General features: G+C 42.6%; 1 protein-coding gene across 1 annotated transcript in view; it reads left to right on the forward strand.

Moving 5' to 3' along the window:
* The window catches only part of kcnh2b (potassium voltage-gated channel, subfamily H (eag-related), member 2b), a gene marked incomplete at both ends in the record, with an annotated part of 282,521 nt that overhangs the window by 20,946 nt on the left and 246,673 nt on the right, over positions 1 to 14,902 (forward strand). Inside the window, one exon of the mRNA XM_083777655.1 lies at positions 4,884 to 5,114. Coding sequence (XP_083633781.1) covers positions 4,884 to 5,114 — 231 coding nt within the window. The remainder of the gene's footprint in view (positions 1 to 4,883; positions 5,115 to 14,902) is intronic.

Raw genomic sequence — 14,902 nt, forward strand, 5'->3', positions numbered from 1 at the left:
TGTGAAGGATAGCCATTAGCCAGCCTATTTTATCTGGAAAAACAAACGCATAACTTTGCAACCCCCTGAATGTGGCTCTAGTATTTACTTTCATTATTTCTTGGAAATGATCACAGAAATGTAGCTTCTGACCTCATTTAGGAGATGGGGAAAAGTTAATTTGTGTGTGTGTGTGTGTGTGTGTGTTATATGACTTGATAACAGACCGCTCCGCTCTATAACAGACCGATGTCTAATCAAACCCTCTGAGCACCTGCTGGGCCCTGTTTCCAACATGACAGCCATGTAAACACACACACACACACACACACACACACACACACACACACACACACACACACACTGTGACACACACAGTGTCATTTACAGCAAATAACTGCTCACAAAAATGTTTTTGAAAACATTTGAGCGAGAAATAGACAAAGCAGTAGCTTCTAGGCTCAGGCAGTATTCAGACGCACATGCACGCTGTTATTATTCTATTAAAGTTTGCACAGAACACAACCTTTATTCTATAACTGCATGCATTGCAACATTATGGCAAACTAGGCTACAATATTTACATTGCTAATCTTGTATAACTTGCTTTGATGAGGCATAATTAGTCTAATATTGCATTTTGCCATAGTGATACATGTGTGACCGAGATGTGTTGATTTGGGGGCATGTTGATTCCAGGGACGTGATATATTAGCATATTCACGAAGGGTAGTTTCTACATCCGTGGCATAATGGTATAATGAATAGATCCTGGAATTGTTAATGATTACACACTGCACAGACAAAGACAAGTTCAAGGACTATAAAACTCAGCCATAGATGTTATGTTTGGGTGAAAACAATACTTGACGGGGTCATTATATGATCATTTATATTTCTGACCAAGTTTTGAAGTGTGAACTGCAACTTCTTACGTTCTGATGGTACACACAGACTACAGCTGACCAATCAGTTTATAGGACTGTTTATCCTCCTGCATGAGAGGAAATACGTACATGTCCCATAATGGACGACACAAATGAATAAATAACGGTATACTCACTGTTGCATCATTAAAGTGGGGTCCCGGGACCCCCAGGGATCCTTGAGTTGGTTTCAGCGGGTCCCCAGATAGACTCTAACAATTATGTAACTCTGAGAGTGTACAAATGGAACCAAAATATTGGCCCATTTTGTTTGAGAAGGACTGTTACATTATACCCATATCAAAAAGATGCTGCCACAATAGGCCGAATGCGAGTGAAAACGCACACACACACACACACACACACACACACACACACACACGTGCACTCACTCACTTTCACCTATAGCTGTCCATTGTTTGCACCAGGCAAATGTGAGGGAAAGCTCCTCTCTCACATAAACGAGTTCTGCGTAGATTGAACATTTGAATCGGGTGACAAACTCATGCAAGATGCCTCACTTCACTACCACCAGTCATATCATTCAATCAATGAGTCAACACTCATTTGTGAAAGAGTCCAGTCATATACCTGATGAAGACCCGTCAAGGGTACAAACGTGTCTTCATGCTTTAAATAAACTAAGTAACCTGGGAGCTTCAGAACAATGTGCGGACTGCCTTCCTTTTTCACATGTCGAGTGGATGATTATATGATTATGATGGCCACAGACACAAATTGATGGTCAGGCGGCCTGTCACAGGCTTGGTGTGTCACCTAGGAGTGACAAGGAGTTGATTGATTTATTTTGTCATACGCGGTTTGTTGTTTGAGAAGCAACAAACCTTAGTATGAACGCACTCCCTCTCACAGAACCTGATGTATTCAGTGATGACCTGACAAAGGCTGTCAAATCTGTCTCCATGTTCACTGAAAAATGAGTCTGAGTTTGAGTTTCAAATTCAAACCTGAGTCTCCCACCTCCACCTCTTTGGACCAGCACGGCACGTCTCTGGTAATAGCGGACCGTACCCTTCTCACACCTGGGAGATGAGAAGGGATAAGCGTCGCCATGGTGTGATCAGAACCGCATACAGAGGGGAGGGCGACACGGGTCAGGTGTATGAATGTCTGACATTTGCATACAGAGTAGATCAATAGATCGGATTTTATTTTTTGATTCAGAATGGTCTTGCTGATATCCTCCATCTATTCTAGCAGCGTCCCCTGCACTAGGTAACGCTCGGCTGGCCTGTGGTCCGTCAATGAAATGATTCACTGCCGTCCGCCGCCATTACAAGCGCATTACGTCGATGTTAGGGGCTCATTACCAAATTGACGCTACCTAGCAGTTACTGTAGCTTCCGGTTCATTTTGGGGTCTTCAAAATAAAAGACACCGCTGCATCTGGCGGCAGATAAGCGCCAGAGTCAATGAGATGAACATACTGGGAAACATCTGACACGAAACTTTCACCTGGTTGAAGTCGCCATTAACCAGAATATGAGAGAGTCAAAGAGGTAATGGTTCTGGAAGCTACCCACAGTGGGAACAAAATAGTTTGAGCATCAGCTGTGGTTGTGTGGGTTGTAGAGGTCAGTGGTTCTCAAAGGGGGGTCCCGGCAATCTCCATGGGTCCTTGAGGGGGTTCCAGGGGGTCCCTAGCAAAATGTGTTAATATAGTATTAAAAAAGCTGGCATTTCTGTTCACGAAAATATATTTTTTTATTATTTATTATCCATTTTTGCTAAACTACACGCTATCATCATCATCATCCTTCGAGTTATCCTTCGATTATTCAATATGAGTGGGTTAGTATTCTCCATACTGCTCTCTCTGTGTGTGTGTGTGGGTTAATTCACTTCGTTTTAGAGGTGAGTCAAAATCAAACTAGAGTTGCCTAATTCAAATGTCTGCACAAGACGTACAATTTGTCTCCACTTAACCCTCTTGAAGCCTCTCTTGTGGCTTCTTCAAGAGGGCATGAGCATTTCAATTTCAGACACTCGTGAGAACAGACTGAGTCAGAGCTCACAAGTCGGCAGAGCCTAGTGAATATACAATTATTACATGGACATGATCCTCGACATACTGCTCATAGGACAGAACCTGCAGTATACATGGATAGTAAGACGACATAATCCATATTTTTGGCATGGCATTTTAGGTGAAAAGGTTTTAAAGTTTTCAAAAATCAAACAACAAAGCAAACGTTTCCCAATGGTGGAGGTTGTAGAGGTGGGTGGAGGTGGGTGGAGGAGTCTAGACGTGGGTGGAGGTGGTGTTCTGAATTTCGGAATGGTGGTGCTTTTTAAGCACCACCATTCCGAAAAATACTTTTCGGAATGGTGGTGTTTCGGAATGGTGGGGTTTCGGAATGGAGGGCTGTCCCCCACAAAATCACACCCGTGTGAACTGAGTGGCGCAACTCCAGGCCCACAGGAACGCGCCCAGGGTGCCAGCCTGGTTCTGGCGAGCTGCCCCGCGTCCGAAACGGTCGAAAAATGACAGAGTTACCGTGTGGGGGAATTAGCATTTAGCACACACCTCTCCCTCTCTCTCTCTCTCTCTCTCTCTCTCTGTAATTAGCAGTATCTCTCTCTCTCTGTTTCTAGCACAACAGTGCCACATTTGCCCTTACTGGTACTCTAAAAATTGGGACAGGTACGTGGACTGAAGTTGCGGAGAATCATTAAAGACCCCACACACCCCCATAACAGACTCTTCCTATTGCTGCCCTCAGGAAAGCGATATCGAAGCATCAAAGCCAGCACAACCAGGCTCAAGAGCAGTTTTCTTCCCCAGGCTGTAAGACAAATACAATACAATAAACAAATGAACAATGCACTTTATTTATGTATTAAGGACTTGTGTGCTGTCTGTGTTCATTTTAAAACCTTTTAACACTAGCAAGTCTGAAAAAAATGACTCCTACTCAGTCTGAGATATTCCGGCCCATTCGACCGCTCTCCCCCTTTATCCCCCGCACCCCCGCACCACTCGTTCACACCTCTTCAGCTGGAGACGACATTGTTGCCTACACGCACTCACTTATTTTTATTTTCTTCCCTCTCTTATAAATACATTATTATACACCCAATGAAAATGTACACTTCACGGATTATATAGGCCATTTGGAATTAGAACAATCGGTAGAAAATTGGCCGAGAATAGCACATTGTTGCCTAAATGTACGCACTTTTCTGAAAATGGTTAATCTGCAAGCTGCCTGACATTTCCTTTTCACTTGATATCGTTTCGTAGAGAGGGCCTACACAAGCCAGAATTCCGTAGTTTACATGGTATTTTGAATTTTTTCAAATGAGAAAAAAATTAGCGAGTTATGTAAAGAGGGGTGGAGGGAAAAAGGCGATTATTTGGCACAATCAATCAAATATATATTAATTACATCGCGTAGCCTATAATGTTTCCCCCTCTATATAAAAATGACAATATATAACTCTAATGTTGTTTTTAACCTTTTTAAATAACCTTTTAAATGGGGTTGCACTGTTATTTATATTTTATTGTGTATTGTGGAGCACCCCAACCTAAGTTTTTCACAATGCTGTACTTGTACATCTGTGTGACAATAAAACTCTTGAATCCTGACATGGGGACATTGCTGTTCCTTGGAGTGGTTGCACCACTCAAAAAAAACAAAGGTTTATCAACGGCAAACGAAGAACTGATTAACTGGTCACATCCTTCATGAAGTTCTTTTGGACAAAAGGGGTCTTGGCGCCTTAAGCACACCACCTCGTAGATAAGCCACCTCCTTTGTGCCGAGGTATGCTCTGCTGAGCACATTCTGGTTCTCTGTCTTTCTTTCTATCTCTTATTGTCTACTAATACTATAAGTCATGTTGGTCATCATAGTGTTATTCAGACTGTGATTAAATGTGCAGCACTGTCTTAGCAAGCTAAAGCTAGCCAACATCCTGACTAACGCATAACCCCCATTCTTCGTCTTGCAGGTCGCAAGTTCATCATCGCCAATGCACGAGTGGAGAACTGCGCCATCATCTTCTGCAACGATGGCTTCTGCCACATGTGTGGCTACTCGCGTGCCGAGATCATGCAGAAGCCGTGCAGCTGCAACTTCCTGTACGGGCCCCACACTAAGCGCCTGGCCATCGCCCAGATGGCCCAGGCTCTGCTGGGCTCTGAGGAGAGGAAGGTGGAGATCAGCCTGTATCGCAAGGACGGTAGGACTTACACACTGTGTGTATGTGTACAGTATGTGTGTGTGTGTGTGTGTGTGTGTGTGTGTGGTGCCTGAGGACAGAGTTGTGAAGAAGAACCTCATTCGTTTTGTAATATGAGGTAGATTGTGCGATCAGGATCAGTCTGTGTGTGTGTGTGTGTGCGATCAGGATGGTAGTCTGTGTGTGTGTGTGCGATCAGGATGGTAGTCTGTGTGTGTGTGTGTGTGTGTGCGATCAGGATGGTAGTGTGTGTGTGTCATCGGTGTGTGTGATAGTTCGTACGCATGTGTGACTGTGTGTGTGTTTGGAGTGTCTTCTGATCTTGCGGTCTGAGAACTGTGTGTGTGTGTGTTGAGTTGAAGTGCTGTGTGTTTATATTTGGCCTTCACTGGCAGTGTGTGTATGTGTCTTAGGGCTTCCATGTGTTTTTATGGATTGTTTTGGCAACTGTAAACATAACCCAGAATATATCGCCCTTGTCGGTCAGAAACCTTGTATCTCCATATTTCATCTTTTTATTTATCTATAAATGAAAGCCTGGATCATATGACAGTGTTGTGCAAATGTAGTGACTATTGCAGCTCTACAAGCTCACAATGTGTCGCATTTGAAAAAAAGTTTGAAAACGTTTGCCGATACTCCCTATAGTAACCCAAAATGGAGATTTCAGGTTGAAAGTGCTTGTCTGTCTATGGGTTTTATAAATATTTAACCAATGGGAAGTATTAATAAGAGCTTTTGCCAAAAAAAAGGAAACATTGGATTAATTTGAAGACAGGTTAAAAAGTAACCACTTAAGGCATACAAGGTTTCTAATTTCTACCAGACAGCAACGATATGAGAAGCTCTCTGTATGTATTAGTGTTTCAGTGTGTGCGTGTACTGTATGTGTGTGAATACTGCTATTATGGACGCATGTCTTCTATTGAATTTGGTTTTCATTGTGCTTCATCACGACCAGTTTGTTTTGTTGGAAAGACAACGTTATTATAGTTGCTCTTACGCTTACGCACTTACTGTGAGTGCTTCTGTGTGTGCGTGGTGGCTATTTACCAATTTCCAGTACATATACCTCCTCTAGATGTATCTTCCTTGCATGATCACAGCTAATTAGTTGCTAAATTGCCTCAAAACAATTTATTGTGTACATTTTAAACTTGCAGCTGTTGATGTCGCTATATAGTCACTATAGGGTTCACTGGAAAACGATCAGGGAAAAAAGCTTTTTTGAGAAGCCCGCACACGTGCACGTAATAGCGACCATGGAAATTGGAAGCTGTCAAGTGTGACGAAAAAGCTCTCTGTGGCAATGGCACGGTCATGGTTATAGTAATGGACCCCCTAAACGCCATTAGAGACGCACGCACAAGCGTGATTTCACTCACTCAGTCAGTCAGTCAGTCAGTCAGGAAACAGAAGTAGCAGAGCTCAGGAAAAAATGAGAAAAACCCTTCAGGAGGCACAAAGAGGGAGCGAGAGAGACTGATCTGACCCCAGCTGTTCGCTGTGTGAAACCCCCCCCCCACACACACACACACTCTTTCCACTGTTCAGACCACACATGCACAACACTCTAGGATATCCTCTGGACACGCTAAAACGCTGTCTTGTAGAGCTGATAACTGTATCAGTTATCAGCTCTGTCCTACAAGCCATTCTAACCAGATGCTACCTCGCTGGTGTTACTAACAATGGGTGCACAATAGACAGCCTTGCTAATGCAAGATGCTGATATTTCAATTGTCGACAACAATTATTACATTTTTATGACAAGTTTACAGGTGTAAAATAGTGGATGAAAGTATTTTCCGTATAACCTTCCAATATTAATATATAGCCCCAGTATTTGGTTGGACGGATGTGTGAGCAATTACTTCTAGGGATAGTAGGCGATAGATTGTTATGTGATTTCCTGGATATGACATTTTCATTTATGTAGTGGTCCCGGTAATGTTCAACAACAAAGAGAGACATACGCGTACACATACTGTACACTGCATGCATAAACATGCACACAGAACACATGCTTAGTGGTGATTATTTCTCACCATGGCTTTGATTATTTGTTGGCCGTTTCATTTCCTTGCCGTGATATAGAGGGGGGTGTGCAAGGTAATTGCTTAATTTCCATATCTACATTTATATATATAGTATACTATGTATGTGTATATAGATATATACTTTATATAGTTGTACAGTAGCTACAGTATATAGATGGCTACTGGACATCATACTGTACATACAGTAGTACCAGTCACTACAGCAGCATTAAATAAAACGGACAATCCACCAGTAAGTACAGTCACAGTATGTCGTTTCTGAAAGAGAAATTAATAACGATACCAAATGCTTAGTTGGAGGAACTGATTTCAAATCTCATCTCTGTGATTCGCTTACCGGAGGAAAACGGCTTCATTCAAACAGTGTTCCATCAAGACACTTCATGTTGATCCACAATTGTAAGTTGTTGCAATTGCAACACGCCTATAGTTAGTTTTCAATGAGACCTGTGTTTTTGCTCGGAGAAGTCGCGGTGTGACAACGCAAGCGTATTTACGTGAGCGCGGTCCCGTGCATTTGTTGCGTGCATGCTCGTTATGTGCACACACGCGCGACTCACCAGACCTGGATTCTGTTTAGCTTTTTTTTTTACGCTTGCGTTGTTGCGTCCCTCTTCAACAGACCTGGAGGACACCTGTGTTGATCCAGGCAACAACGCCTGCGTTCCTCGCTTCACGTTGGCAAGGCCCTTAATGGTAATTAATCTGCTAGGTGTTTATAGTATCCAAAATCACACCCGTGTGAAGTGAGGGGCGCTATATATACATCTTTTATGACATAATTATCAGACAAAACAAATGGGGACAAAACAAACATTAAACTCTGTTCATTGTTAATGGCATTTAATGTTTGTGTTGGTGACAAAACTCTGTCCATGTCATAGCGTTTTTTATGTTTGTTTAACATTAAACCTGTATAGGAGGGTCTAGCGCCCCTCAACAATAAACACAAAATATCACAAAATGAGGTGAGTGTACGATATCAATATCCTGGTATCTCTCTATTAGGACACTGTAATTATATTCAGTTGTCAGTCAGTGGGTTTATTGGTCCTAAAACAACGTTACGTTTGATAGCAATGTATATATCAGACAGATGCAGTGCACAACCTCAGAAGTAGTCATGACAACAGCTTTTTATAGGAACACTCGTATTTGCAACTCTCACATATGTGTCTCAAACCAGCTCACTCACTTGGAAGCCCGCACAGAAGGGGGAGAGGAGTGTTTCCTGACGTTGTCCCTATCTATTATGGTTTTAAACCAACACAACAAAAACATTTATAAGAGACACCTTCATTGATTCATTTATAAGAGATGGAGTACTGTAACACCTTCATTGATTCATTTATAAGAGATGGAGTACTGTAACACCTTCATTGATTCATTTATAAGAGATGGAGTACTGTAACACCTTCATTGATTCATTTATAAGAGATGGAGTACTGTAACACCTTCATTGATTCATTTATAAGAGATGGAGTACTGTAACACCTTCATTGATTCATTTATAAGAGATGGAGTACTGTAACACCTTCATTGATTCATTTATAAGAGATGGAGTACTGTAACACCTTCATTGATTCATTTATAAGAGATGGAGTACTGTAACACCTTCATTGATTCATTTATAAGAGATGGAGTACTGTAACACCTTCATTGATTCATTTATAAGAGATGGAGTACTGTAACACCTTCATTGATTCATTTATAAGAGATGGAGTACTGTAACACCTTCATTGATTCATTCATAAGAGATGGAGTACTGTAACACCTTCATTGATTCATTTATAAGAGATGGAGTACTGTAACACCTTCATTGATTCATTTATAAGAGATGGAGTACTGTAACACCTTCATTGATTCATTCATAAGAGATGGAGTACTGTAACACCTTCATTGATTCATTTATAAGAGATGGAGTACTGTAACACCTTCATTGATTCCCGAGAGGGAAATCCACTGGCCAGAGGTAGCACAGCAGTTAAGATAAGGTTACAGGACAAGTACTACAGCAGGGTAAAAACAACAGGCACAAAAAGAATACCATCAATAATGAACAATAGTACACAAACTATTATATATACACTCTCAACCACCCTTTGTGTAGCTTTGTGTCATATTGTTAATATTACAGTTAATGTCCTTCTAAAAAGGCTCTGCATATGGTGAGTAGACCTACCGACTGAATTCCAGACAGCCGGATTGAAAGAAACGTTGCACAGCCTCTGCACAGCCAGTCCAGTCCAGGCAGTCCAGGACAGTCTGTGTAACATCTTTTTTTTGGATAAGAGGGTGTCAAAAAGTTATTGATTTCCAATAATATGCATCTCACCTGACTGGCAAAATAGAGTCGCCTACTGTTTATTTAATCCAATAACCCCATAATATTATCCCATTTTTGGCGGGAACCCCTTTTGGTTTTAGCATTATGTTATGCTTTAGCTATTGAAAAATAGCAGATCTACAAGCTCATAGCGCGCCACCGAGTGGCGCACTACAAGCTTGTAGGTCTGCTATTTTTGAAAAATCAAAGAACGACTGACTGAAAACTGTCAGGATGTAGAAGGCAAAATAGAGTCGCCTACTGTTTATTTCATCTAATAACCCCATTAATATTATTATGGATGGAAACAAAGGGGCATACTGTACATTCTCATTCTGTAACTGTCTCGCAACTTTGCTTCATATTTATGATTCCGTTTTAATGGAAAACCAGTACAGTAAGTGACTTGTTTTTTCCCTCCACTACTACTATAGCAGTGAGCTGGCTCTTAACGCCCGATAGGTTGACCGGAGTGGATCAGTGGTCAGCAGCAGGAAAAGACGGGTCACAGGAGGCAGCTGCCAAGTGTGTGAATGAAGTCAGCTGTAAATGAAGTGAAGTGTTGCTGCTGAATGAAGAGGCGCTAAAAGGGATTTCTAGAAAATATATAAAGGTTTTCCGCCATCCATCCATCCACCCTCCTCCAGGCAATTTTAATATAGGATGGAAATATTAGCATATATTTTTTTTTATGTTCTTATTGTAGGAAACGTGAAGTAGAGATATTTACTCGTGACAATTGATTGAAACCTTTATTTATTCTCGAAAGAGCAATTGAGGTTCTCCCTCATTTTCAATGCTGACGAGATTACATGCAGTATATAAAAGTAAAACAATTTAAGACATGCAGGTATAAAACACAAAACAAATCTTCATGTAAGGCATAGACATATTATACAGACAGTGAGACAAAACATAAGTTAAAAACAGTTACATATTGAGGTAGGGAGGTTCAAAAGCAGGTTATTAAATTGACCATAAGATATTGGGGCATTCATTTTCAATGTTTGCTGTAAAGTGTTCCATGTGGTTGGGGCATCAAAGCAAAAAGCTGACTTTCCTACTTCAGATTGTACGGATGGGACCTCTACAATGTCTCAGGCTCTCAGCCATAGAGTTACAGGTATATAAGACCTAGAGAATGGACAGCCCTAGAGAATAAACCCAGCCCAGCGCATTAAACTTTCATGCGCTGGTGCTGGGTGGGCAACTTCATTTAAATTAATAGAATCCCCAAAAGTATACACTCTTACTCCGGCATTATGGCTCCAGCGTTGGAGCCAATAGAGCATGGGCGCATCGTTTCAGACAATATAATGTATAATATATATGCAGAAGTCTTGCAACACCAGATTTGGTCACCAGGACACGGCAGCTTCAATAACCCGCCACTGTCCTGGGGTCTAGCTGACATGACATGGAGCACGTGGTCAGTCAGTTTAAGGACCCCTAAATTAATGTCTTTGGCCATGTCCCTTTCCAACCACACCTCTTTCTGATGCCCCACCCCCCTCCCCTCTCCCTCACAGTCCCTCACACTTGCTGCACACACGCAAAAAAACGCATGTCAGACACACACACACACACACACACACACACACACATGCACAATTGTACATGCACACACACGTACACGTACACACAGTGCAGAGCCAGTCTAAAGTAACGCCAGCAGGCCACCTTCTAACCATCAGAGAGCTGCGATTGCACAGCGTGGACACACCTCATCCATAATGCAGAGGAAACACTACACCACCCCACCTCCTCCTCCTCCTCCTTGCCTCCTCCTCCTCTCTCCCTGTATCCAACCAAAGCCAAGGAGGGCCAAGGAAAGGATACTCTTTCTTTGTTCTGGATGAACAGCCCAAACAACTTACAGGTGTGTGTGTATGTGTGTGTGTACTTGTGTGTGTAACTCTGCAGCTTACGGCTTAACCACACACAAACATGGGAGAAAGGACTCATTCGCACATACAAGTGCACCTGACACATGCACACAAACACACCAAACCATATCCCGAACACTCACCCTCGCCATCCCAACCCCATTTATCTAATGCCAAACCCAGGCATGAGCCTTCACCATGATGGATCTTCTTCCTCTCTCTCTCACGCTCAATTGTCCAAGTTCGATTGCCGGGCCACTTAATCAATCATGCTCTACAGGTAAACTGTGATACAAGAAAACGCACATGAGCGAGCACACACACGCGCACACAGATGCAACACACAGTGTTACAGTAAGGGAGGGCAGGGCAGTACACACCAGTAGGGGGTTAACGGCAAGGATCTCTGAAAGTGCAGTCTTGGAAAAGAAAGCTAAGTTGTCCCAGTTTCTGCCGGAGTGAGGAAGAGGAAGGAGGAGGGAAGGCAGTGTGAACGAGGGAACCTACATTCTGCTTTTAGTCGATTGGGTCGATGCTAGGGTTTAATCCCGTCCGCCCGGGTACAGGGCACGCATTTTCCCGCCAGGAAAATTACTACTAAAGGAGTTTGCACACAGTGCGTGTTCTTTCCCCACCCGCCCATCATTTTCAAACATGTTGATGATATTTATATGGAATTATGGATCACACTCGAGGGCTGCAACGGGAACGAGAGTCAGCGGGACCCAACGTAAATGTAAATGTTGGCAGGCAGTATTTAAATGCCTGCGGGCGGGCACGGGCGGTCAAGATAAAATCAGCGGGACCCCGCGAATCCTGCATCCCCCCCGCAAATTAACCAGATACAGAGCTTATATTATATACACTTTAGCAAAATATGAACGTCTGAGGAGAACGTTTAATTTCCTGTCTGCGCTGGACAAGCACCGAGTCACTCTCTCGAGAACTGTGTTGTACATCTTCAGGCACGCTCCCAAAGCTGCTGCACCTGTCAATCATTAGTAGCCTAATCAGTCACTCTGTGAGAAGTGTGTGTTTTATCGACGGAGTGAGGAGGAGTTTTCTTTCCCTGTGGTGGACATTGTCGCTTCTGAACCCCTTTTTGCTTTTGCCTGCATGTGTGCGTCACTCAGCAATAATGTGAAACGGAACACAAACAAAGATGAGTAGGCTACAATTAGTTTCATAACCATATAGCCTATAACCACCAGCATGCAGCATCTCTCTCTCTCTCTCTCTCTCCCCCTAATATAATCAGTGTGTTGTGCACTGGCTATTTTAACACCCAATCGGACTTTTCATAAAGTACAAGGCGAGATGATCACATTCTCAACATTCTCTGCACTGTTCAAAGCACTGCTCAAAGGGTGAAAGACCATAGCTATTAAATCTATGTGAAAGACGTGAGGTCGTTTATTTTTTTCCCCATGCTTCGTTAGTGCAAACTCCTTAAGTGTCACTTTTTCTGAATAGCGTTATTAGCGTAGTAGGCCTATAACATTATTAATATTTTAATTTAATAATTTAATTGTAGGCTGGCTATATACTGGTATTCATATTTCGTTAAAATAAAACGTTTTAAACAAAACAAAATCTATACATATAACTTCGTTTTGGTGGGCACTTTTTTTCTTTTCTTTTCTTCTTTTTTCTGATGGGAATTCCCGCGGGAGCCCGGGAAAATGTCTGCAAATTCTCGGGAATTAAAATGAGCCAAATCCGGGAAAATATTAAACCCTAGTCGATGCTCGCTTCTCCTCTCTAATGATGCTCTCTCTCTCTTCATCGACGTGTCGGAACCCGTTGATGAAGAACCGAACCGGTCGGTTGCCAATGTCGGGAGCGACCCTATCCATGTTGTAGTGATGAGGGGGGTAAATTACTCCACTGTAGAGTGGGATTGTAGTCTGCTCGTCATGTTTCACCGCTGACTACTGGTGTAGTGTGTGAACTAGATACCATATTCTCAATATCAACTCATGACAATTAATATATATGTAATACCAATCAATCAACTCCAGTCTCCAAATCAACTCCAAAGCAAGACTAGTGAAAATCTTTGTGTGTTTTGGTGTGAAGCGCCGTGTTGCCAGATTCTGTGAGTGAAACAAGCGAAAACCAATCCAAAAGAAGCAATCAGTTTCACTACTTGAGCCCTATTACATCAGCTATTTTTTTTAAATCAATCGTGAAAGCAAGCCCAAATAAGCAACTACACTTCAGAAATACGTCCAAACTATAACGCAACGGGCAACTATGAATATTAACCTACTGTATGTTACAGGACAACTAGCCAAAAGTTGCTTATAATAATCAGACCTGGCAACTAATGTTTCGTCGGCAGACTGTCTTTGTGCAAATAAAAAAAATGCTAGTCTGTTGCAATATGAGAGTTTTAAGTAGTCTTTGACTAGTCTGGACAAGTTTCCTCGGTCTGGAGTCACCTTAATGCGACCACTCGAATATGGAAATGACTCATCCCTAGTGAACGGACAGATGGACAAGCCTTTTGAGCAGATTTCCCAGATCAAAGACGGGCCGAAGCAAACCACACAGTGCTGGTGACAGCACGTTCCTCCTGTCTGCACATCAATGCCATGCCATGCCTGTCAGGGAGCCAGGTGCTCTATGAAGACCTCTTCTAATTTCCTATGTATGCTAACCATCTGTCATGGAGGCTGTGTATGCAGACACAACCTGCCCCTTGTTGAATACGTCTACTCTAGCTCAGGGGTCGGCAACCTTAGGCACGCGTGCCAACGATGGCACGCGTGGTGGTATCGGCTGGCACGCTGCCAGATTCTGGGAGAATCTTTTTTTTGTTTTTTTGCATGTGCATGTGCATGTTGTAAAATAAATTATACCTTCTGCAGTATTCATGCTGAGTTTTATACCTAGGTGCTGCTCACCTATATGCGACGCATTGTGAGCTTGTAGATCGGCTGTTTTCAACTCACGGAGCGGGGCTGTTAACATTACGTCATATCCGCAGGACGCCGGTGTGTGATGCATGTGCGACTGCGCTCATGTTGTTGTGGCTCCGTGTGAAAGAACATTACAAAGATGGCTAAAAAGGCCAAATTAGATTCCCGAGCATTCCAGCCCACATGGAGAGATGAATATGGATTTGTTCAGCAGCAAGATCGCGCTATCTGCGTTTTATGTCTTGAGAATGTTGTGTGTCGGACGTCAAGCGTTAAGCGTCACTTTGAAACTAGACACGAAAAATCTTTCAAAGATACGGCAGACAAGACGGAGGCAATAAAAAGAGCTTTATCCGCTTACGACAAGCAAACCAACACACTGAAAGCTTTTTCCACTGCTAAACACCATGGCACTGAAGCAAGTTATGAAATTGCCCACTGCATCGCAAAACGTGGTAAGCCATTCACAGACGGAGAATACATCAAAGAGTCGTTCCAGTTAAGTGCAGATGCTTTGTTTGATGGCTTGCCAAATAAAGAGACAATCAAGTCCAGAATAAAAGAAATCCCCACATCTGCCAGAACAATCCAG

The sequence above is a fragment of the Protomyctophum parallelum genome (genome assembly GCF_964188405.1).
Source record: "Protomyctophum parallelum genome assembly, chromosome: 12".
Lineage (NCBI taxonomy): Eukaryota > Metazoa > Chordata > Actinopteri > Myctophiformes > Myctophidae > Protomyctophum > Protomyctophum parallelum.